The 26,799-nt window shown below is 38.0% G+C and overlaps 1 protein-coding gene across 12 annotated transcripts in view; it reads left to right on the plus strand.

The window, feature by feature from the left end:
- UTRN (utrophin) overlaps nt 1-26,799 on the plus strand; it is a 448,326-nt gene that overhangs the window by 312,500 nt on the left and 109,027 nt on the right. For all 12 annotated transcript variants that reach the window (XM_072965969.1, XM_072965972.1, XM_072965970.1 and 9 more), the window contains one exon: nt 5,655-5,811. In XM_072965969.1, coding sequence (XP_072822070.1) covers nt 5,655-5,811 — 157 coding nt within the window. The remainder of the gene's footprint in view (nt 1-5,654; nt 5,812-26,799) is intronic.

Genomic DNA, 26,799 nt, shown 5'->3' on the forward strand with positions numbered 1-26,799 from the left:
AGATTCCTAACTTTTGAAGGTTTCCATTCCTCTTTAGCTTCCAAAACCTCTCCTAGATCTCTCTGTCTGCATGCAGACTTGCTTCATTCTTTTCTGAGAATAAGGCCATCAGGTAGATGTCTCTGCTGTGCATTCTGTATTTCAAATTGTGCTTAAGTCAATATTGTCATGGCAAGGAGCATTTCCTGCAAATTATTGTCATTTTTAGGAAAGAGAAGATCTGCCAAAGATCATAGTGTCAGGTAACATTTATTGAACATTCCATGTGCCTACACTAAATACTTGCCGTGACCTTCTATGGCCTTGGTGTGGTCATTGGAGCTATAATGACATGTGGCTCAACACCTTGGGTTAATATTTTAAGTATTATTTTGCAGTCTTTTCAAGTAACTTTGATTAGACTTTTTAAATACTGGAATCTAGCGTGCCAGTTATTCTTTTGCAATCAAAAAACAGTACATACAAGTATATATTCTACTTAGATCGATAGAAGAGAAGATAGCTAGTGATTTGAAACTTGATCTAGAAGGTAGGCTCTCAGGAACTTTGACAATGTTTTTACTTCCTGGGAACATGTGAATTGGAAATATACTAATAAATTCAGTAATGTGAATGCCATGGCTTAAACTTTTATGTTAAATTTATATAATTTAGGGTTATGTTAATTAAATATCCACTTATCAGCTTAATAATGTTTAATATAGATTCTTATTAACATATAGTTTCAAAGGCCAGTGAACTTGTCAAATCTAATGAAAACAGAGTTCAAAGATAAAATTCTATCTTCTCTTTCTTTTACGAGCCTCTTAAAGATTCAGAGCACCTTTTAAAAGGCCTTTAGAGAAGATTAACCTTTAACATCATCATTACATCTAATGCTATCACACTTTTACAATGTCATTGATACCTCTTATAACCTGAGTTAGTTGATTTTGCTAACCATATGTAAAACTACTAAAATTTTCTTTTCTCCAGTCTCTTAGAGGAAGATTTTGTGGGTCTCCTTCCCCTCAGCTCAGTGCTTTTTGATAGAACTTTCTGCAGTGATGGAAATGTTCTATATCTGTACTGTTCAGTACATTGGCCACTGACCATAAGTGGCATGTTGAGCAGTTGAACTACGACTAGTGCAACTGATGACTTGAATGTGATATTTTACTTATTTTAGTGAACTTAAAATTTAAATTGAAATAGCCACATGTTGCCGGTGGCTATACTACTGGAAGCACAGCTTTGGTGTGCTTTTCAGAACAGACTGAATTCTGAGGAATCCACTTTGTTTTCCTCCTAGTCAGTCTTAATACCCTTGTCTCAGAGCAGGAATAATCCCCTTTTAATGTTACTGGTTATTCTTGTACTAATAAAGGTATTTCTTTCATTGTAACTCAATTTATAATCTATGGGTTTTATCATAAACTAAAAAGAAGTTTATTTATAGTAAGAATGCCAAAGTGGATATTTAATTCTGTGCATTCCTTACACAACAGGCGATAGTATATCTTTGCTCCTCTTAATCTGAGTCATCAAATTCTTTGGCAAACCTACCAATTTCCAAATGTAATCTTTACTTGTCTACGAATATAGCTGTCTGTTCTCTTAAATGCTGCCCATGGTGAAAGCAATGTAGTGCAAAGAGTTTAGGATTTAGTGTGGATTCCAAGTTTTCACCCTGGCTTCCTGAGCACGTTTTTTCCTTCTCTGAGCTGTAGTTACCCCACAGAGTTGTGAGATTTCTTATCTCAGAGTATATTGGGTTTCCTTGTCTTTCTCCTTACTTGAACCTAGAACCTTGTATTTCTGAAACAGTGTAGTGCCTGATATCAGAGTGAGTGTTCCATTAATATTTGTTTATATTGAAAAAGTGACAAACTATGTTTTATTTCAATAAATGCCCCTTCCTTACTCACAGTTTGCCCCCCCCCCCTTTTTTGTATCTGTACATTGGGAGACGGAATAAAAAACTTTCTGGAAGAAGCATTGAAAGGAAGAAGCCTTTGGTGATTTAAAACAGATATTAGTACATAGTTTTCTCCGTAGTTCTTTTTCTATTACATTTAAAGATGAGGTGCCATTTTTATGGGTGTTTACTATCTAACAGGTTTTCATATTTTATTTTTTTAAGTAACTGGTTACTTTAGAATGTTTAGAGAATTGTAAAATGGATGACTCAGCCTAAAAAGAAGTAACTTGTGTAAAGCATTTTCTGTAGTAGACATCACCCCAGGCTGATAATGCAGTCAATGAAAGTAACTTCTGCTTTGCACATGTTAGATACCCAGAGAAGGAACTGAAATAGGTGAGAGGATAGCAAGTCAATTATCCAAAATGTGAGTGCCGACAGCTGTGTGTTAGATAAAGAAATGTTTTACGTGAAGATTCTGATAACATGATTGATGACTAGGTTGTCTGTAGTCTTGGGGACTGGATTAAGGGGAGTGTAAACTTCAGAATGTTTAAAGTAAAACTGAAAAAGTACAACCACACCGAACACAAATGTAAGGTTTCTTTTTGCAAAGCATTCAACCCACTGCCCAAGAAAAGGCTTTCATCTTGAGAGATGAAAGAGTTAAGTTGAAACTAGGACACTGAAGGCTACTACGGAAGCATGCATTTATTTGGGCATATGGTAGTAATCCACTAAACACATATTTATAATCTATTGGAGAATAACCAGAGCAGAATTTTCTAGGCAAAGATTCTGCCAGATCAGCTTGCTTTTTACTATGGAAAAAGAAAGATGAAGAGAAGCACATAGATCAATGTTATCTTTTTAATTTCAAAGTCACTTCAGTATTTCTCTTTTAAAAAGTATTTTGTTTCACCCTTAGAAATAGTTCTTCAGGTGCTGGGCGTCATAGATTTCAGTGAGCGATTTCATTATTTCTGTGCAGTCAAAAAGTTAATTGCATTTAAAGTCATTTGCATGGTCCTCAGTACAGTGAGTACAATGAGTTTGTAACTGGATTTCAAAGGAATGTAATGTCTGGTTTAGTTATTGATTAAAGAGTTAAACTATAGACATTGAAGATGCAGGATCAAATAATCTAAAATTAGAGGTCAGGATGTGTGCATAGGTGTTTTGCACACAAAGGCACTTCAGCACTTCTTAATTGACTAAGGACTTCTGATTTCTAGCTGTCATTTTCTTTTCTTTTTTGTTTTTGGATTTTAAAATACTGGAAAGAAATTGTAACAACTCAGTCAAATATGCTTAGGGCAAAATAGTTTGTAATTGGCAAGGAATAATTTTTAGTTAATATAATTGAAATTATTCAGTTCTGTTCTGTGCCAAGTAAAATTATTGTTTATCAAGGATAAGTAATTATATATTGGTCTAAAATTAATCAATATGAACACAGAAAAGCTGGCCCTCAAACAGAATCGGGATCTCGTTAAAGCACAAGTTTGCAAAGTGAGGCCAATCATAGCACTTGTAAAATGAACAGAAAAGATTGCAAATGCAGGAGAATACAATGAAATTTTTAATCATACAATTCTCAAAGAATTACAAGATAGTTATTTCTGTATTTGTAAATTTTTATACCTACCTTTTAAAATAAATAGAATTTTAAAGTTTGAATAGTTTGTTTTATATCTGTCAACCGACAATGGAACTGTGAATAGACTGGAGGATGGTTGGCCTTCTGTATGTGACTGAGTGGAGGTTCATGATGTTTTAGAGAGATGCAGAACTTTCTTTCTTTTTTTTTTTTTTAAAGCCAAGAATACTGACTGATAGACCATGGTCATTATTTTATGAATAGAGATGAACTAGAGATCAGAGATATATAGTGATTCTTCTAAAAATATTATGAACTGTAAATAAAGACTTATGATATTGTTGAATATCTACTGCTGGGGGTACCACCTGATGTGAGAAATGGGGAAATACTGGTTTGAATTAATTATAGCAGAGCTGTTAGCTTTGAGACAGAGGCTCAAGTAGATCAGATGTCCAAATTACTGATAGATCTGAGAGACAGTGGTGGCTGTGCTTGGCTGATTTGTTTCATATCACTCAATAAAGCAGCAGTTTTGTGGAAGTGGGGATTGTACGCCAAAGTTAAGGTGAAAGTTGTTGTATGAGAGGATGTGAAACACGCTCAACAGAGGTCTCTTATACCTGGGGTTGCCCCAAATGAGTCATCTTTTGCTATCATAAATCTTTAGTCTTTGGAAGCTGTTGTGTAACAGGCTTATGTCTGTCTCCACCAGCCTTGCCCTTCTCATTCTAAAAGGTCATGGACAATTAAGAAAATTCCATTTCATCCAGTTTAGCATGTGGGTCTACACTCATGGTCTGTCCACTGGGGTGATGCAAGATGGAAACACTGATTCCTTAAGTCTCTGGAGTTGTTGCCAACTGATCCATCTTTTCAGATCCAATTAACGTGGTGTGGGCTTGAGGCTGGATAAGTGTGCTTTCTCCAAAGCTCTAACAGGAACAACTAGCATATGTGTCTTCTATTTACATTCCTTTTTTTTCCCCACTGTTTTTTTTTTCATTGAAGTATAGTCAGCTTACACTATTGTGTCAATTTCTGGTGTACACTTCAGTCATACATGGATATACATATATTCGTTTTCATATTCTTTTTCGCTGTAAGCTACTACAAGATACTGAATACAGTTCCCTGTGCTGTACAGTATAAGCCTGTCTATCTATTTTATATATACCAGTCAGTATCTGCAAATCTTGAGCTTCCAATTTATCCCTTATTTACGCTTCTATTCTCAAAGGCTTTTACTGTTATTGAAGCCTTCATCACATAAAAAAAAATGTATTTCCTAAACGTCATTCCCTAATTATGAAGTTCATAATTTAAGAATCTGAAGGTACTTTTCTGTGCTAAAATCAGAAATTATTACTGAAAACACAGACCTCATCTTTGAATCAAAGTATAAAGTACTGCATTCAGTGATTTTTGCCCAGTTGTTTCCTATTCACAATGGACATTTGTCACTGGACATCAGTCAGCTATAACCCAAATAGTGTTCTAGCTGAGCAATGCTTTATAGGTTTTCAACTTTTTTGAGGTAAGTGTTGGTCTGCTTTCAGTAATTTATTTGAGTGCAAGAGAAATCAAGACATCAGTAATTTTTTTCCTAAAACGTTGGCTTTTTTAGAAAGAAAAATAATATGAGCCTGTTGCAAATACTCAATTACTACAAAAGCACATTAAAATTGTTTATTGTATTCTCATTAGTAACCACATCTGTTATGTATCTTTCAAAACATTTTACACACAGATAATTTCTTTCTTCTCTCTTTCCCTCTTTTCGTCTATAGAGATGAAATGAGAAACAAAATTACATTTGAATGTATATATTACTATGCATAAACTACTAAAACTTGCTTAATTTTACATCATACTGTGGACATTCCTCTTGAAAGCCTCATATTGATACCTTTGTGGTGTGGAGGTATATGTTTTTACAGTTAACAGATATTACCAACGTATCCTTGGAATATTCTAGCTTATTCAGAAGAACTGTCTCTTACAGGAAATATGTATCTTTTTTACCAAGTGTCAGCCTCTTTCTTAGACGTGAACATAAGTTGGACACACAAGATTATTAGACTAACGGAAGGTAAAAAAAACAATTGGATGCATTTCAAACGTCTAAATATGGTCAGCGTTATCTCTCAACAGGGCCCATTTGGAGGCCAGTGCTGAGAAGTGGAACAGGTTGCTGACATCTTTAGAAGAACTGATCAAATGGCTGAATATGAAAGATGAAGAGCTTAAAAAACAAATGCCTATTGGAGGGGACGTCCCAGCCTTACAGCTCCAACACGATCATTGTAAAGTAAGTTGACCACAGATGGTGGGTGCCTTTTCTTTATTCATTTTGATTTTGGTGATGTGAATACTCAAAATAAAATACATATGTGAGTGGAATCGATTATGACAGTTTTTTCTTTCCCTCTGCTTATAATTCTCAGTATTTAGGCATTTTATTTAAATTGCATGCATTCCTCCCATTTGTTTCAAATTAAATTTTCTCTTTATATTTAACTAAAGTTTTTTTTAAAGCATTGCAGGTATCTAAAGCATAATATTGCTTTTAGCTGATCATGAAATTAATCTATTTCTAATAGATTTTAAAATGTTAATATATTATATTGGAAAAAACTTTTATTGTAAGTTAACCTTAAATTCAGAAGTTATTAGAGTCATAAAGAATTACAAACTATCTTGTTTTTGTTAAGTGAAAGTGAGAAAAATGACTTGTATTAGTAAGAAAATAGAATACATCTAAATCTTAAAGTGAATGAAGACCATTGTTTTTAACCGTCATATTATAGTTTTTTTGGTCTGAACTTAGGCCATTTACATACATTTTTATTCTGTTCAAATCTCTGTCTCTATGCAAATTTGTACTCTCACTCTGAAAAGTAGATATACTGAATGTTAATTCTTATACCCTTGTATTATTTCAATTCTTTGCCTCATAAACTTTCCATTCATTTATTTAATATCTCTTCATACCCATTTTCTCATATATCACACATAAGCTTGTTTTGTTATATTTTTTTATTCTTCACCTGCAATGCAAGTTCTTACTCTAAATCTGTGTATTTTAATGTGATGTTAGAATTCAATTCCCCTTAAAAACCAGCAGACAGTAACACATGCTGTGTCTAAAGGAAGGTGTCGTCTATGTGATAAGTTGCTTCAATTAAAAATGATAAGACCCTGAAATTTACTTCATTTTGAACCTTGTGACCAGGTTATTCAAGTTACCATTGGGGTAAATTTTCTCTTTCTATTTGAATAGAGGAATAGCTCTAAGATTAAAAAAAAAAAAGGGTGGGGGGAGATATTCTTGGTATATATAATATGCAAAAAAATGATAAAAGATTTAAAATTACTGAGTTAAGAAAGTCACATTTCTCCTCACTTTTTTTAGCTTTCCCTTTCTGAGGATTCAGGTAGTAGTGATGAGATAGAATAATACAAAGCTCTTCTAATAGAAGTGCTTTGTTAAGGAATAAAATGTGCTTGTGACCGTGTGCTACCATTTTGATGAAAACTGAAATCCTGAGCTGTGAAATGATTTCCCACTTCTGGCCGTAACAAGTAGAGTGCGCTTCAGCATTTCCACTGTGTGCTGCCATGTTCTAACTCCTTCCCCCCGCCGAGGTTGCCCCATTTTAGGTTGTGTTTCACTCTGTCTTAGGGTGCAGTTGCTCTGCTTCAACCTTTTGGACTGAGGCATTTAGATGATAAAGATATCATTGATAATGATGCTGATGATAATACCAGCTCATTCATTCAGCAAGTATTTGAGTGTGGAATATGCACCAGGCACTATTCTAGGCACCAGTGAATCAACAAATGAACCTAACGAAGTTCTTGCCTGCTTCTGAGTAGTGATACAGACACTAGACCAATAAGCAATAAATATATATCGTATGTCCCATGATAGTAAGTGGCATGAAAAAAAGGAAAGCAAGGTCAAGGAAAGAGAGAGAGGAATGGGACAGTATAGGCAGCAGGGGTGCTGTTTTATGTGGAGAAGGTTAGGGAAGAGCCACAAGTTGGATGAGTCTAACAGAGACCTGAAGTAAGTGTGGCAACAAGGAATGCTGGTTGTCGGGGGTAGAAATCTTAGGCAAAGGGAAACAGAAAGACATGGGCCAGAGAGGCTGCAATTTTCTGGATGTATCTGGGGACTAGCATGGACACTAGTATGGTTGAAGCAGTTTATCCAAATAGAAAGGTAAAAGTTGAAGTTCAGGGATGAATGGGAAGGGTTCAGATTACAAAGGTCCTTGAAAGCCCTCTGTAAGGGCTTTGGTTTTTGCTCTGAGTAAGATGGGAAGCCATGGAAAGGCTGGGTAATTACAGTGCTGTGATCTGACTTACATAGTCATTATTGGTTAAATTATGAAGAATACAATGTAGAGAAGTTCTGTCAGGAATGTATTTCAGTGATCCAGGCTGGGGGATAGTAATGACTTGCGCAAGGTTACCACAGTGAGGATAGTAAGAAGTGATTGGTTCCTGAATATATTGGGAAATAACAGCAGGATTTGCTTATGGACTAGCTATGTGGGATATGAGGGGAAGAAGGGAGTCATAGTAGAAATCAAAGGTTTTTGGACAAAGCAAATGGAAGACTGGAAGTATCGTTCAGAGAGACGTGGAGAACTGCTGGGTGAGCAGACTGGGGAGGAGATTTAAGAGTTTGTTTTCTGGTATTTTAAGCTTAAGATGGTGATTAGGCAGCTTGATATACCTGTCTGATGTTGAGGGAAAGGTCAAAAGGTCAGCACATATAATAGCCATGGAATTGGATGAGACGGTCTAGGGAGTCAGGAATTCCAAGGTGTGAGCCCCGACTCACTCTGCCTTCAGAGGCTGGGTAGGTGAGGAGACTGAGAAGGCATAGCCAGAGGGCAGAAGAACCAAGAGAGGACAGAGTCGAGGATACCAAAGAAGAAAGTGTTTCGTGAAGGAAGGTGTAGTCACAAGGGTCAGATATTGCTGTGAAGCAGAATAAGATGAGCACAGAAAACTGACCATCTAATGATGGTCTTGCTGATCCTGACAAGAGTGACCTCAGTGGTGTGGTGAAGTTGGAAACCTGATTAGAGTAGATTCAAGAAAGCGTGTGATCAGAAGAAGCATAGAGAACTCTGTCAAGGATTTTTACAATGAAGGAAGTAAAGAAATGAGAAGTAGCTGGAGAGAGAATGTGGGATCAAGTATTGGTTTTATAAAGATGAAGAATAATGCAACATGTTTCCACGCTGATGGGAATGATGGTGTAAAGCGGGAAGAGTCAGTGATAGAGAAGAGAGGGTACGACGTAAGAACAGTGATGGGGTGGGACGCACCCCAGTGCACAAGTGGAACGTTTGTGTTAGGTAGGAGGGCAAATAGTTCATCCTTTTTAACAGGAAGAAATGTGGATTATATGGGTATGGTTGAAGGTAGACTGGTAGAAAGTGGGTGTGAAGCACAGCCACTGTGAATGTTTTCTGTCATCCATGTTTAGTTGCTCCAGTGAAGGTGAGGAGTTCATTGGAGAGTTGCATCAGGGCAAGCAAATGTGATGGAGGAAGAGAGGGGCAGGAGAGTTGTAGAAATACAAGAGAGTTGTATAACAATTGCATAAGGGATTTGAAGCTGCCTAAGGGAAGATGTGAGGATATGGGAGAGATGAGGGATAGTAAAATGATGTTGGAAGTCAGTTCCTCCGTGGGGCTGAAGAATTGTTCAAATCGTGGAACTGTGGGGGCATGTTCTATAACAAAAGCAGGTGGTGGTCAGCGATGGAATGCTAAAATGGAATTTATGGAGGGGTGCATTTACTGTTTATGGCAGTATCCAGTGTCTTCTTGTGAAAATGAGCTGTGCAAGTTGAGTAGAGAGCAAGGCCTTAGAGGAGAGCAGGTCGAGTTGCTGAGAGGTTGGGGTAGTGGGAGGGTCGTCTACATGGGTAATAAAATCCCCACGACCAGGAAAGAGCCAGATGTCAAAATGATGACTGAAGAAGGAAGGGTAATGAAGATTCTGATGTAAAGATGATGTTTTCATGTTCCTTTAATCCTTCAAGTCTTGAAACTACTCAGAATCTGCTTGGTTAGGGATAGGGGAGAGGAATAGTGTAAGGAGGATACAGATTGCCCCTTCTTTCTAGAATTCTTGGTGCCTGGTTCTAGACTTTTCTCAGGCTACTGTCACTTCTTTATCACAGTTGCCATCACTTAGCACATTGTGCATGATCCACACTACTGCTGAGGGGTTTATCTTATGATTAAGTGAAGAGTTTCCATTTAACAGTCTGTGTTTTTTTAACTTTCTGAGTTGTGTACTAGACGGTGTATATGAATAGCCCAGATGGAGCCTCTGAGTATGTGTTATCTCATTGTTATAGTCTCACTGGAAATAGTCCTTGGTAGCAGTTCATGTTGATTCTAGATTCTAGAATGTATTTTTTATGGTCCATCATAGTCTGCCTTCCAATTTATCAGTGATCCAAAACTATAGGCTTTCTTAATGTTTTGTATTATTAATGTTTCGATGAAAGCTTCACATTTAACTTTGAGAATGAATTAGGAGAAATAAATTATGGAATAGATTTTAGAGTCAAGTTTGTAGAGATGTGTATTAGTTTGCTAGGTCCACCAGAGGAAAACCCACATATAGGTGGTTTAAACAACAGAAGTTCATTTTCTTCCAGCTCTGAAGGCTAGAAGTTGGAGATCAAGATGTCAGTAGGGTTGGTTTCTTCTGAGGCCTCTCTCCTCGATTTGTAGATGGCAGTCTTCTCCCTGTGTCTTCACATGGTGTGTTCTCTGTAGGTATTTGTGTCTTAAAACTGCTCAAAGTGTCTTCTCTTATAAGGACACCCACCCTAATGAATGACTTCATTTTAACTTAATTACCTCTTTAAAAATCCTATCTCCAAATACAGTCCAGTTCTGTCAAAAGTAACCTTCTTTCCCAACTGCCAAGAGTAGTGTTTCTAATTGCTGTAAGTTCTTACAACGAGGGTGAATCACTATGCGTTACTACAATTCGGGCAATATTTAAAGATGTGACAGCTACCCGTAGTTGTTTACCTTTCTTGCTGAACTTCTCCAGCTATGGACATTGGATAGTCTATCCGTAGTTGACCCTCTGCCTTGCCAATGTTCTAACCTAACATAATTTTCTAATTTAGCCTTAATCTTTTCTTAAAATCAGAATCCATTTCAGGGTACATGTGGCTGCTTTATTTTTCAGGCAAAATTTTTCTTTCCTATGTCCTTGGAGATATTTTTCCCTGGCCTTCAGATTTTTTTTTTTTTTGTCAGGGGGAATCTTTATTTTGTGTATGTGTGTGTGTGTGCTATTAGAATTTTATTAATTAGAATTATCAATGATTAGAACTGAAAGGGTCCCAGAAACAATTTAGTCCAATCCCCTTCTTAATCGTGGAGGAAAATGAGAGGTATGTGGTTTAATATCTGAGTTTTCCTTCCTCCTTCCCTCACTTCCAGCGAATAATTATCATTTACTTAGTGTGTGTTTGGCAGTGTCTAAGATACCAGCAACACACTGGTACAGAAAACAGACACAGCCCCTATCTGCGTGGAGCCTACAGACAGGGAGAGCCTACGTTTGTCCTCCTCAAACTTACAGTTCCTGTGTCTTCTCTGTTATGAAAAATCATTGCCAGTAAGGTCTGTCGCTGAGCTGTGAGCCACACATTGCTGTCCCCAATCTCTGGTGGTCTGCCTAGACAGCCGTTTCTCTAACCCCCGACTTTGGTCCCTTGGTTATAATTCAGGCATGTTTTCAGTTCAAGCGAACATTTCTTACCAATCTTTTTTCCTTAAGGAATTGTAGAATTCTCTTTCATTACAACATTATGGTTAGCTTTAAACAGAACATAACATAATTTTAAACTAATTTTTTAAAAGCTGTGTTTAGCATTAAATTTAGCATTTAGCCTTTTCTTTTGTTTTTTTCTATTATAACAAACTAATTTTTTTTCTGACTTCTTGCTGTTTTAGTTCTTCAATTGTGAAACTAAAGTTTAAAAAACCCTCTTACTGTCAAAGAACTCTTGCCTTGTGACTTAAAAGTACGTAGTTAAGACAATGAAAATCAACACTTAAGTGGCTTGATACTAAGATTAGGCAAGATAGTTTATTCTCTAAAATTCCCCCATAGAAAGATGGGGAACCTTGATTTGATTTCTAACTCATTGTCTCATTTTACTGGTGGCTGTCTAAATTACTTTATTTTGAACCACACAATACTATTTAGAGAAGTTGAATTAATTTGACATAATCTCGCCATGCTAAATTAGAATGGCAGAGATCACCAGATGGATTTTTTTAAAAAATAAGAGACAAAGGAGTATCATGCTGATTTGTTCATTATTCCAGGAGATATGATCTCATAAATGCAAATCTGAAATGCCATCGTACACAAGTCTTTTAAAGATCAGTTTAGAAAGTGTTATCACGTGTCCTTCTGTTACGGACGAGACAAATGCACTGCCACCAGGTGCATCTAAAAACCACCTGTGCTGACACTACACTTAATTAGCACTTAGGTTTTACATTAAAATTCCCAATGACATTATTATATACAAAGTAAAAAAACAAATTTGTGTCTCAATGCCTTAGGTGGACGTGGCATTACTACATGCTAGAAATGGCTGGGTGACTCAAAAGTTGCTTCTGGCGATGTCAAAATCTGATGTCAGAGAGTTATATGAGAATTTGAAGAAAATAATTATAAGCAGACATCGGACTGTTTAACCCATATCCTCAACAGTTTCCGTGGTCAAGCTCCCTGAAAACTTTTCTTCGGCTCTTCTCATTTGGATAGTGGTGTGTTGTCCTCTGTTCTAAGGAACCTTACGTTGGGCTTATCTGTACAAAATTGAACCTAGCATATGGACTTAGGTAGACTCGCCTTCAATTCCTACCCCCTCCGCACACTAACCCTGTAATCTAGGTTTGGGGGCCTATTGTCCAGTCTCTTCTGTCCTGTATCTGACCATCAGTAGATACAAACCACTTAGCAGAGTACAAACAGTAAGTGTTCAGTAAGCACTAGCTGTTGGAGTTATTCTTTAAACCAGGACTTCTATTTGATAGTATATTTTTATCTTAGTCGCTCCACATTAGCATTTTGTATGTTTCCTTAGATTCGTTATGTTTGGGCACTGTAAGTTTTGATATCATAACATATGCTTATTGCTTTAGTCTGTTGATGCCTTAAAAAGACTTAGACTCATCAAAAAGTTGGATGAAGCCATTAAAACAACAAAAGCATTTTTAATATAAGATATGAGCCTAGAGACTGGGAGGTGATTTATTTCCTGTTCTTAAGGAAAGAAAGCATGGAAAGGTCAAGCCCCTAAGACATATATGTATGCACTGCCTTTAGTTAACTTATTAAAGGTTGATCGGTAACTTACACGTGGTTAACCATGAGTCTAATTACCTTTAAAGGCAATATTTGAATGTTCTCTTAATTTATAAGTTAAAGATCACAAATAATATACATTATCTTACATTTTCATGACTTTATCCTGGGTCCAGTCTGCTTTCACCATTGCAGGTGGTAAGAAACACTGTGTGGTCAGTCACTTCAGGTACATCAGGGTTGGTTTTTGGGAATTCATAAATTCTCAAAGTTTTCTGAGTGCCATATATATTTCTGTATTGTAGTCCTTTATATGTGCATTAATGGATTAATGATACATTTCATTACTATTCTTTGATAATGTCAGTCCCAATCACTTCATCATCTGTCCATCCATTTGTCCATCCCCCCCACCCAAACCCATCCCCACTATTCATGGAATGACTTATAAGTTGAAATTGATGCTGAATGTCAAAGGGCAATAAGGCACAGCCTCTATTTCAGGAACATAGTTTAGTCATTTCTGTACCTAAATGCTCTATGCCTGTGGTTGTGTCCAGAAGGGATGTTGTACATTTAAATGTTTAGGTGATGACTCTGAGACTGCCAGTTAAAAGGATGCTGTAAGGTCATGCTTTGAGGCACTTCGTCTGCTCAGACATCTAGCAATCATAGACAAAATGTGAAAAACAGAAAACCAAGCATGGCAAAATTGGGCTCCAAAACGTAACAAACATTCTATGGACAGAAACAAAGCAGAAAACCAACGTAGTTAGTAAAGTTGATGCTGCTGGGATAACGTAGTCATCCTAGGCGGTGAGCAAGCAGAAAGCCCCACAGCACAGGCTCAGCTCAGAGTCTCTCTCCTACATAGTGAAATGGTGACTCACAGATTGGCGTCTTTTCCTTCTGTTATGCAAATGTCACAGGAACTGGTGTTATGAACCATCAATATATTTTGGACCCTTAATTAAATACCTGTATTTTCTTGGATGTTTTAACCAATGACTCAGAACATTGATAGATTTTCAGCAACAATAGTAAATACTTTGTTCAATGTTTTAACAACACATCACAAAGGCAGACTTGTTAAATCATAATTGTAAGTCAGAGGGTCTTGATGGCGAAGTGTTTGGCATGGAACCTGGCCCACAGTAAATTCTCGGTAAATGTACTGGCTGATCTCACTTCCCAAAATTGCTGAGAATCTGTCTTGATAGCTTTGATTGTTTTTGTTTTGTTTAAAACTGTCTAGGCTACATGAGCTGTTTTAATTAAATAAAACCATATTAGTGTATGATATTTACTATCTAACACAGACCAGCAGAACTAGCTCACCATTACATTCTAGCATTACTCTGTTAAATTAGACAGGAATCACCTTCCAAACTTTATAGGTATCTGTTTGGTAAGCAACATATTTGTGTTATTTTTCTCATGTAGGCAAGAATTTAATCCCCTCAAATGTCAAAATAAATTACAACTTTAAAACACAGGGTATTTCTAATGACTTCTAGAGTAAATTGATAGGGCTGAATTTTCCCATTTAATGACAGAAATTTCTAGTATCATTTAAAAAGTTTTTTTGTTTTTTTTTTTTACATTTTTTATTGATTCATAATCATTTTACAGTGTTGTGTCAAATTCCAGTGTTCAGCACAATTTTTCAGTCATTCATGGACATATACACACTCATTGTTAAAAAGTTTTTTGGAAAATGAAGTCACTTATATGCAGCTTCATCTTCAAAAGTGTGAGATATCATTCAATCAACAATTACTTAGAAAACACCTACAAAGTATATAGCGTTCATTTATAATGTCACGAATTTACTTAAGTCAGATGCTTTAAGATTGGATAAAATTACAGATACAGTTTTTGCTATTCAATTTGCACTTCATTTTCCTAACAATGTAAATATTACGTTTTGGAAGGATGGTTAACAGCGCTGTAACATCCTATCTACAATATAATGCATGTTTGACTTCAGAAAAGGAAATCACCAAGAACAACTGAAACCGTATGATTCAGGTATAGTATCTTATAGGTTTTTCCATCCCTTCTGGGCTACCCTGTCCTTTGCTTAACCCAATTTAATTCCTATATTCAAATCTCATTATATAAGAGTCAGGACTTTGGGGCCTTAAACTGAATTGCTAAGATAAACTTGCAAGCTTACTCATTAAAATAACAAATTTGAACATTGTCTTTAAAAATAGCAACACCTTACCATTAAATTTAGCCTGTGTGTGTGTGTGTGTGTGTGTTTATTCTCCCTACTAAAGTAATCTGACACTCCACCTGCAAACATGTGATTTCAGGCTCTTGCTATGTTTACTTAATGTGAAACATTGGCCCTTTTCTAAAATTGACTGAAGTATTTTCCAAGTTCCACTTCAGCCTTTCCCACCTATGTTGACTTCCTTTTATCAAATGCACAGATAGCCCCCTAAGGTCTGTTAGCCAAGGCTTGTGCGAAGACCTAAAGCAGTCATCCTCTAAGTGAGCCTGCCTCTACCTGCCGCACCCCGTTCAGTTGACTGCAGTCGATTTGTCTCCCAAACCTGATACGGGTAATTGGAACCTCACCCCAAAGGGCCATAGAATATCCAAGTTTACAGGGAGAGGCAAGGCAGCCTAATAATGGCCACTCTCCACTGGTGAAATTAAAGAGCGGACAGCAGATGTAGGCAAGCAGAGGTCTGTAAAACCAAGCAATGCAATTCACCTCGTTATTCAGCCCCTTGAATATGTGGCCCAGACACCGTTTCATTTCTCTAACAGTTCATTTATTCATTCAGGAGACTTCTAAGTTGCACTTGATGTTTGCGATATACTTTGCTAGGTGCTGAACGTACATCAGTTCATAGGACTGTTTCTGCTGTCACAGATTTCAGCACCTAACAGCGGAGGCTTGAAAACGAGTAGCTACAGTAGATCTCAGAAGCGCTGCAATGTGACTAGGAACGCGCAGTCAGGGAGAGACAGATTGAATCGTGATTATTTGAACTTGCAAGATTGGAAAGGCTCCACAGAGCAAGTAGGTAGCCTTTTAGCTAGAAAGAGACCTGAAGAACGTTGTCAACTTCCTGGAGGGAAAAATCCTCCAAAGTAGCTGTGGCGTGACTTGGAGTATGCGATAGAGCAAGAGATGCCGCTTACCTCCCTCTTTGATTATATTTAGAGAAAGGCTAAAAGAGAAAGAAAACACAAGCTCAGGACCTAAGGCATTAATACAGTGCCTGAGAGTAGAGAACACTGAATATATTTGCTAGATAAGGGAATACATTTTTGAGTGCACATATTTTTAAAAGTGTAGAGAAGAATACTATTTTATTACTGTGAGAACCTAGAGGATTCCTGTCATAATTTTAGCAGTCATACTTAGTATTCTGATTCAGGCATCCCTTTTTATGTCAATAGGGTGGAACCAAAATGAATTTATGTATTAAATGTTCATTTAGGAACATTTAACCAAAACTTTTAAAGTACTGTGGAGATTTTTTTTTAATTTCGTCTGCGTACCAGTGAAAAGTAAGCCTGTTTTCTTTCCCTTTTTTCATGTGGTTTTATTAGTGCTATCAAATTTAATGACTCTTCTGCCCTTTTTTGCTGTCATACTATAATAACTTGGGATCCATATATGCTGATTTAGCTTCGAAAGCAAATCGGGAGAAAAGTAAATTACATTCTAACAGATTCTCCTTATGTTTGTATCATTTTTCCCCCCTGCTTGCATTCTCCAATAAGCAGTTAAATGCTTTTTTGGAAACCAAAAGCTAAGGAAGCCTGCTGTACCAGCAATACTTCTGTTTGTTGTTCAGATGCTTTGCATCTACAGCTAGCTTCTTGGAAGTGTGTCCCATGCAATCACAATCACACAGGGTTCTGCTCTTGCAGGGACCCCTGTACTTGATTTAATGCTTTGCTGCCGCCATCTTGAAGTTCTTAGTAGTATTTGGACAAGGGACGCTGCAATTTGACTTTGCACAGGACTGTGCAAATTACATAGCCAGAGCTGCCTGCATCAGGAAGAAAAACATTAATGTATATTTTCACATATGTAAAAGCAACACTTTTACGATAATAAAAGCCTCTTAAAACTTACTTTAAGCATCCTTTTTCTCGTCAAGCAAGTAAGCCATCCTGAGCCCCGACTCTGAGTTACATGCCTCTCATTATAGCTGATATGTCTTTGTTTGTTGGTGTTGGCTGAGTTGTGACCATTTTTGGTCCTCCCTTTCCTATTTCTCACTAAGCGTTCTTCTGTTCCACCTCTTTACTTGACTTCTAGTGTATTACTCTGTCCTCATTTTCTTCTCACCTCACTGGCAGCTCCTTCTCAGTTTCCTTTGCTAATTCTTCCTTCTTTCCTCAGCCTCCTAAAATGGGATGCCCAGGGGTCAGGTCATGCCAGCTTCTCTATATTCATTCCTTCCTGAACTCATCTGGTCTCCTGATGAGCTTTACATACTATCTCTATGCCAACCACTCCCAAATTTCCATGTTTACATACCCTCTCCACTTGGAAAGCTAAAAGACATCTCCAACTTAATATGGCCAAAGTGAATTCCTGAACTTGATCTACCTAGCTTTCCCATTTCAATTGATAGAATTCTATTCCAGTTACTAAGTAAAAAGTAATCACTCTCAGTCTTATCTTTCTTGCATATTCATTCTGTTAGGAAATCTTATTGGTTCTGTGTTCAAAGCATAGAATTTGAATCTGACTACCTCTTACCAGCTGTTCAGAACTACAGTTACGTTGTCAGTTATTTTTAGCACAACAGCCAGAGAATTCCTATTCAGGTAAATCAGAACTCTGTAGTGACTTCCTATATAATTCAGAATAAAAGCTACAGTTCTTACAATGGTCTACAAAACTCTCCATGATCTGACCTACCTCCCACTCAACCTTGTTCATTTCATCCTTACTATTTTCTTTCTTGCATGTGTTTCGGCCATGCTGTGCCTTCAGTCACAGCACCATGCTGTCTTCTTCTTTGCCTAGAATGCTCTTTCCCTGATATCCACATGGTTAACTGTCCACTGCTTTCCGACGTCCGCTCTGTGGCAGCTTCCTAATGAAGTCTATCTGGGCTTCCCTACTTGAATTACAATCCCCGTCCCAGTGCTCCGAGTCTCTCCTGTTATCTTCCACTTTTTTCGTTTCCCATAGCATTTATCATCATCTAACATTATTACTTTTTTTTTTTTTGGTGGTGGGGAGATAATTAGGTTGGTTGGTTTATTCATTCATTCATTCATTCATTCATTCTTAGAAGAGGTACTGGGGATTGAACCCAGAACCTTATGCATGTTAAGCATGAGCTCTGCCACTTGAGCTAGTCCCTCCCTCCCCCACTTATTTATTTTCTATTGTGTCTTTGTACTTCTGGCTTTCCTAGGTTTGATCAATATTTGTTGAATGTTGAGTGAATGAAGTATACCACAAAATAACAGGTCTATTGGTATGAATGTTTCTTTTTCCTCCGTATCTCTCTGTAATTCTTTTTTTACTTGTTCTTTTCTGAAAAAAAAACTACATTTTGAAAATACTTCTACTTTAGATAGCTGAATCTTTAATAAAGATAATAGCTGACAGAAATCTAAGCAATGATCTTTCCTCAAGAGCTAGAAATTATTTCAGTTATGTAACACACTTGAAGTTGTAAGAAAATTGCTCAACACCAACTTTAATGCCTTAACATTGTAGTCAGTTAAGAGGTTACCTTCTCCCTGTCTTAATACTGCCTAAATATTCAAAATAAGAGTTGGAGAGATTTTTTTCATGAGGGGAAAAAGAATTGGCATAATTTTGATTATTGAGGTAGATTTTAAAATATAGCTTATAGTTCTACCCTCTTGGATTGAGTTCTGCCAGATTCTGCCAGCGTGTGGGCTTCTCTCATGTGTAGAACATTGACACCTTATAAGCTACATGAGTTAAGATCCCTTACAAACATAGAGGAGCTTAACCATATGGAGTCTCCCATTTAATAACTATGTTATCATGTATTACATTTTTATACATAAATCTAGCTTCAGAGAGGTCATTGAATTAACACAATGGAAAAGTTCTACGGCTGTTACAGATATAAAAAGTATGCTTATGAAACACATTTGAAATTCTAATAATGCTGTTCTTTAAAAGTAGTAATTTGTTCAGTTATAAATGAACTTGATTCCATCTGGCATTCTCTTCTTTAAAAGCATAATTTTTAATGGTGAAAATAATTTATTACAGTTTTATAACATAAAGAGCAAAATACTAGCCATAGTTTCACCGCTGTAATACAACCGTTTTGATTTTGCATTATTTTCTTCTCGCATGTTCACCTTTCACACAGTTTTAGTAGGGTACATAGTTTTTTCCTGTTTTTTCACTCAGATACACGTCATACCTAATTCTTCACGTTGCTGTGTAGTCGTTTTCACAATAATTTTCCAAGGTTACTTAATGATCCCTAGTGTAGCTGTACTGTAGTAAGCCTAAATATTTTCCAGCTGTTACATATTTAAGATGCTTTCATTTCTTTATCATAAATAATGTTACAATGAAAACTTTTGTGTTTGTAGCTCTTTTTGGATCATTTTCTTAGGATATATTCCCAAAGGTGAAATTCTTGTTTCACACAATATGAACATAGTAATGACTCTTGATATATTGCCAGCCTACTTTCCCAAATGATTGAACCAGTTTTCTGCTTCCACCAATGCATGAAAGGAAAGTTTCACTGTACCCTTGCCTGTGATTTCTCATTTTTATCCCTTTTGCCCGTGGACCTTGTATTGTTAGCATTAAAATGCTGATATTTCATGTCAGCATGGGAATTTAGAAAGCAGTTTTAGGATGCCTGATTTAGGTTCTCTCCCGAAGAGAAGAAGGAGGGAGAGAGAACTGGTTGGATGTGTTTGATTTAGGCGTGCCTAGAAGGACGGGGGAAAGTCCACTGTTTGTTGGACTGGTCAGTTAAAGAAATTTAACATTTATACCAAATTAATGTGAGTGATATAATCCGGCTGATCACTTTCATCACTACAGAGGTTTATGTTGTTGCTGTTTTATTCTGGAACAGAGCGGTTCACAGACAGACACTACATTTATTTGTTTTGCCTTCTAAGACTCTGGGGTAACATAAGAGTCTTGCAACATAGTTTTATGCCTACCAAACATTTTGCCTTAATCTGGAGGATCGCACACATAATTCTACTTTTCTCATAATTAAATAATTTACCCCTTAGAAGAGTTAAATTCAGTTGTTTCTGCTAATGGAGGTTTGGGCACTGGTTTTGTTCATCCAAAGCTATAGAGAAAACAGCGAGAACTTTCCTCCACAAGTAACAGTGAATGAAGGCTGAGGAAAAAAACTCGGTCTAGGAGAAGAGCTGAGAATGATGGTAAGACTTTGGCATCGTCTTTGTAGTAAGTGGTTATCCCGTAGCACTGAATAATTTCCAGATATGTTCACGTTCATTATCTCACCTGTGGAAGTTAATAGAATGACTTTGTTCTTAACCTAAGAAGAAGTTATGGGACAAATTCAAAGGCGCATGATGGGTAAGGGAGAGTCCACGTGGTGTGCATTGGATTGTTAACACAAGTCTTTTGGCTGCAAATCTATGTCTGGTTTTACTATACCACAAAAATTTATTTTAAATGCCTCTTAATTCTTTCGTACACAAATCCACTGAGTTTCTACTCTACCCTCCAGGGCATAAGTGTGAGCCTTCTGAGAGGGTTCAGTTTGGTGTAGGAGTCAGGTCTGCAAAGAGGCCCGTACAGACATGCATGGTGAACGCTCCAGCAAAGCAGATGCCCTATGCTCTAGCAGCCCGGAGGAGGGCGGCTGGCTCTGCCGGGGACACAGGGATGTTTATACTGATGGTGAGGTTGATATTAGAGCTGGCGCCCTAAAGGGTCAAGAAGGATGACCCTTGTGGATCTCTTTGACTTTGACCAGTGAGGATCAGTGAGATTGCTAAGAAAACACCCAGATACCATGTCTTGAAAAGTAACTTCTTCTGGGACGGGCTGTAAGGAGATGGCATCCCCGCCCTTGCTGCTCAGAGCTATTCTCTGCTGTTTTCTTCTACAGACCAGCTTCATATGAGCTACTTGCATTTCCCAGGATTTTCCTTCCTTGAAACATTTCCTTCCTTCCAACATTTTCTTTCAAGTCAGTTTACTCATTTCTTCATCCGTTCACCTAAGAAATAATACTGAGTACTGAGATCTAAATAATGAGAAGGAGCCAGGCATTGAAGATTTGAAGTAAAAGCTTTCTGGATTGCAAAGGCCACGAGGCAGGAAAAGCTTGACTTATTCTCGGAACAGAAATAAGGACTTTGAAGCTGGAAATGAGGGTGTGTTCATAGTCGTGGTTGGGAGAATAGGAAAGGTGCAGATCTTGGTAGGAAGTTGAGAATTTGTTCTAAGTGCAACAGGAAACCATTGGAGGGTTTTAAGCAGAAGAGCAAATGGATCTGGTTTATCTATAATTTTAGTATGGTCTAGAAAATTTCAAGAAAAGTGCATTTCAGCGAACTTTGCCACTTGACACCAGCCAGTGTGGATGATGGCTTTAGACTAAAGAGAGGAGAGGGGACAGTTGCGATTTAAAGAAGAGGGGATGACCCCAAGACTTAGTTCACACCAGATGTTGGTCATTCTTCTTAGTCCAGGGGGACAGGTTCCCAGCTGAGGACAGAAGGGGATGGCAGGGAGTCCCCTCCTCTCTCCAGGTTCTCTCAGACCCTGCTTTCACATGAAGAGGCTTGTAGGATCCTGCCCATGTCAGTGCTGCCAGGAACAACTGATACTACTGCTGTTTGCTTGGCCGTGATCCAGCCGTCACAGTGAGCGGTGCCACATTCATGATGAAAATGAAGAGCAGCTAACTGACTCGCAAGACTGACTTAAGCCACGCCGGTCACTTCTTTATACCTCCTTATCCCTTAATCCCCCGCCTTCCCACTGACTAATAGCGGAGAGGGAGAAATGGTCCCTGACCTTTCAGGATGATCATTGAAAATTTCTCTTTGGACACTTAGAGTCGACTGAGGAGTGATTTGCTCTGCTGTCTGACACTCCTGGAAACACCAGGAGCCACTGGAGAGAAGTGGGAGGGAAAGTGAGCTCTGATGAAGGGGGGTGTTGGGTTCATAGAAATTATTGAGAATGGAAACTCTGATTTTAGTAGTTAAATTCTGATATTCAAATCAGGCCTTTTTAATCTACGTTCCAGGGCTTCATTTAGTTTCATGAGCGTGCAGAAGCTACCGAAGGGAGAAAACAATGTGAGACTAAACTACCTCACCTGTTTATTCTGCTGTCTTGAATTGCTCTTCCTCTAATTGCCTTTAATCTGACTCCAATTTCTTTTCAACACACAGTTTGCATATTTTTGAGGTTGCTTGCGACCCCCTCCCCTCCCCCCACCCCATGTATTTCCTCGGGGCCCTGTCTGTACCACTCCCCAGGTCTGTGGCACTAACCTCTCTCTCTAGACTGTAAGTTACTTAAGAGTTGAGATCATAGGCTTTTTAATTGCTGTCTTCTCTTGTGCCTGGCATATTTCCTGATAAATGGTATGAATTTGATGTCTGTTTTGAAGTTTTTATTTTGGTGGAAATCTTTGTTGGAAAATTCTCTTACACACTTTCCTGCCGCCTTGGGGTGGCGGAGAAGTTGAGTATTTTCTTATGCCATGGGACAATCATCGTTCCTTCCTGTTTATTTGTCTTGACTCTCTGGGTAGGTGAGACTCTCTCCCTTGATAGTAAACACTTTAGAGCACAGAACTTTTAAAATACAATTTCAATTTTATTTTTTTAATTATTCTGTATCTTCCTCCTTATTACAGCTGATCATGGTCTGCTACTTCTAGGCTCAGGCTTCATTTTACATGTGTCATCTGGGAGGGAGATTAGGGTCTTCCCATCTGTGTACCAGAGAGAAAAATGCATAAGCTTTGGGACGGGTTGCCGCACAGGGAACTTTTAGATTAAAGGCCAGGCTTGATTCAGCAATGTAGCCAGGAGTCTACTGTATGAAGTGTGTGTTTACCAGGTACCTCTCCTAACAACGACAAGGACTTTCCCCCACCTAATTTTCATGATATAAAATATGTTTATAGAAGTAGTCTCCCTTATCTTTCACTCACTCAGCTCTGACAGTGCCACTCTGCTAAGCCAGGCAAGCACTTACCTCCGGGCCTTTGCACATACAGCTCCCTCTGCCTAGATTGCTCTTTTGCCTGTCTCCCTCTTATGGGTGGCTCCCTCACCTCAGATCATTCTTCAGATGTCACTGCTTTGAGATGCCTTCATGACCACTTATATAAAATATTGCCAACTCCATGCCTACCCAGCCCTCCCTTCCCCCCTTCTCCTGTGTGGTAAATTGTTAAAATAATGAATCATGCCTCTCTGGATCCAAGACTCTATGCCGAGGGACACTGTGGTCCCATTCATCAGGAGATGAACCATATTTCTCCATCCCCTTGAATCTGTGTTGGCCTCGTGACTTGCTCCAAAAAATAGAAAGTGGTGGGAGTGATGTTCAGATTCTAGAACTGTGCTGTCTGATATGGTAACCCTTGCCACATGTCACCATTTCTATTTAATATAAATCAGTTACAATTAGATAAAATTTAAAATTCAGTTCCTCAGTTGTACTAATCATATTTCAAGTACATACCAAATAGCCACACATAACTATGGTTACCATATTGACCTGCATGGTTTTAGAACATGTGCATCATTGTAGAAAGTTCTTTTGGATAGAGTTGTTCTAGAGCTAATGTCTTAAAGGATCTTGCAGTTTGTACTCTGCCCTTCAGGAACACTTATCATCATGTTGAAGACGCCTGGTCCAGCCCACTGGGCAATTAGAGACCACATAGAGGGAAACGAGGTTCTCTAGCCAACAGCTGGCAGTAATTTCTAGGCATGTGAGTGAGACCATCTTGGACTTCCAATCCCACGCAATCCACAGATGATTACAGCTTCAGGAGGAATCCCCCGTGGCATCATCAGAGAGCTGGTCCAATTGCCAGTCCATAGAATCATGAAAAATAAATTGTTGTTTTAAGCCAGGATGTTTTAGATGGATTTGATACACAATAGTTGACAACAGAAGCTACCTTCAGTCTAATGACTGCATTCGTTTTGAGATTATACCCTATGTAGTTACCTCATGGATTAGGATGTGGAAAAACGAGGGAAGATGAAGTGGGCCTATGTCACCCATTTCAGTGAGATCAGTTCCCTGTTTAGGGAGAGAAAAGTTTATTTGCTATTAATAAAATAATGACCAACAGCAAACTGAGACTCTTACTACTTACTAGCTGAATTAGATGATAGGAGAAAATTAACTTTGCATCAGAAATTATTTATTGATAATTTTCAAAGTAGATACTTCAGATAATCCAGTGCTAACTGAAATCCAACAATTACTCTATTTTAGGATAATCAGACCTGGGGTGCTTTGGTATATTTTGCTTGGTCATATTTTAGAATCCTTTGTAGTATTTAATTTTGAAAGCAATCCTTTTTTTATTTGCTGTTCCCCAAGCATTTATTGAGCATTTTCTATATGTATCTTAGGCAGGCACTGAGTATTTTGAATGATTCAGAGACAAGCCTTACTCTGGAAGAACCGACAATATAATGGAGGGGGCAGATGATGGTCACAATGTATCAGGATGAGCTGTGTTAGAGAAATAGGATATGCTCTGGAAACACTGAGGTGGGGGATACGCTAAATATACAGGATGAGCTATATTACCTTGCCGATGAGTGGGGACAGGGGTTAATAAATAGATTACCAAGAGGACTTTTTGGGGGGAAAAGTACAGAATTATTCTATTTTAGTAACTTTATTGAGATATTATTCACTTAACATAAAATTCACTCTATTACAGTGAAACAGTTCAGTGGCTTTTAGTATATTCAGAGTTTGTACAGCCATCATCACTACCCACCAAAGAAACGTGATACCAAGAGCAGTCACTCCCCCACCTTTCCCTCAGTCTTCCAGCCCTAAGCAACCACTTATCTAGTTTCTGTATCTCTATGCTTACCTATTTGGGCATTTCATAATAATGGGCATTTGTGTCTGGCTTCTTTCACTTAGCATAATGTTTTCGAGGTTAATCCATGTTGTGACATGCATCAGCACTGCCTTCATTTTTGTTGCTGAATTGGATTCCATTGGATGGATATACAGCATTTTGTTTATTCATTCACCAGTTGTTGGATGTTAGGGTTGTGTCCACTTTTTGGCTATTTTGAATAATATTGCTATGAACATTCACGTACAGGTTTTTACGTGGCCATATGCTTTTAGTTCTCTTAGGTGTATGCCTAGGAGTTGAATTGCAGGGTCATATGGTAACTCTTGTGCTTAACATTTTTAGGGATTGCCAAATTAGTTTCCAAAGTGGATACACCATTTTAATCATTCCAAGAGCAGCGTATGAAGGTTCCAGCTCTTCACATCCTTGCCAATACTTGTTATTGTCTGAGAACAGAATTGTTTTGAATGAAAATACAAAGCCATTAAAACGGAAAAAATTCCAATTAGATTATGTTATACTCATTTAAGACGGCCCATGGAGAAGTCATGTGACATTGGAACCTAAAGCTGAATGTCGCTTTGTAGCTCTGTGTACAAAACAACTCTGTTGACGTCTAATTATCTTATCATTAATGTTCACCAGGTGGTTAGGAAATGCTGGTTTTCTTTTATGTCTAATTGAGAGGTAAAGGGTGGTGAAATGATTATATGTGTAGTGCTGTTGAAAGTTATACTCATTTCTGACATGCAATTAAATATAATTGAAATAGGACAAACTGAATAACAAAATTAATTTGCAAAATAGAGTATGTACAGATATTAAATGTATGTTGTCCCCTAGAATATTTGGGTGCTGAGTTGGTATTAGAGCTCAAGCCCCATACTTTTACTTATTCGGCATGGTTCCCACCTGCCCACACTTGCCTTCTCTTTTTACCATCCTTGGCATATCAGAGGAGTTTGGGAGACATTACCCCGCCAACACCCTGAGCAGAGAGGATTGTTTTCTGAAGCACTGGGGTTTAATGTGGTCAGAAAGGAAAGTAGGTTCTCTGGACCTGTGGGGCTTTCTCAGACTCAGATTTCTTTTTTATGAATATAAAAGACCTGACAGTGATACACACACACATACACACACACAAATTATATATTATTTTAATATATTATTATAATATTATATATTATATATATAATATATACATATATATATTACATATATATAAAATCCGACAGCCTCCCCACCACCACCGCCTTGTCCATGTCTAGCTCTTCAGTGACTTCCCAGCACCCATTACTGGTTACGCCTCAGGAGCTCAGGACACCATGCAGTGGTCTGTGTGATCTGGTACCGTCCCTCTTTAGCCTTAGCTGCTCCGGTTTTATCTGCACTGAATGTTTGTGGCTCCATGGGGGCACATGCCCTCGTCATACTCTCTTCTTCTTCTTCTAGTGTTAGTTTCTTCTGCTGGGAGTACCATTCTCTCTTTGCAGAGTCCTTAGACACCACCTCCACCAGGAAGCATTCCAGAGCCCTCTAATCTCTAGTAGGTCCCAAGGCACTGATATGGGTGCCTGTTTACGATGGTTAAAAACAAAGGAAACAGAAAAGGTCCTTGGCCTTGTGACGCTTACATTCACCTGAGAGGCACAGACAACTAACATTAAACATAATAAGTAAATACCCACCTTGCAGAGTAGAGGGTGATAAGTGTGTGAAGGTGATGGGAAATACACAAATGATTAAGCGGAGTAATGGGTACGGGAAACATTGGGGATGAGACGTGTAGGGGTCAGGAAAGGTGGAAGGCTATGTTCAAGAGGGTGGCTGAGTGA

This window comes from Vicugna pacos, chromosome 8, assembly GCF_048564905.1.
Source record: "Vicugna pacos chromosome 8, VicPac4, whole genome shotgun sequence".
Taxonomy (NCBI): domain Eukaryota; kingdom Metazoa; phylum Chordata; class Mammalia; order Artiodactyla; family Camelidae; genus Vicugna; species Vicugna pacos.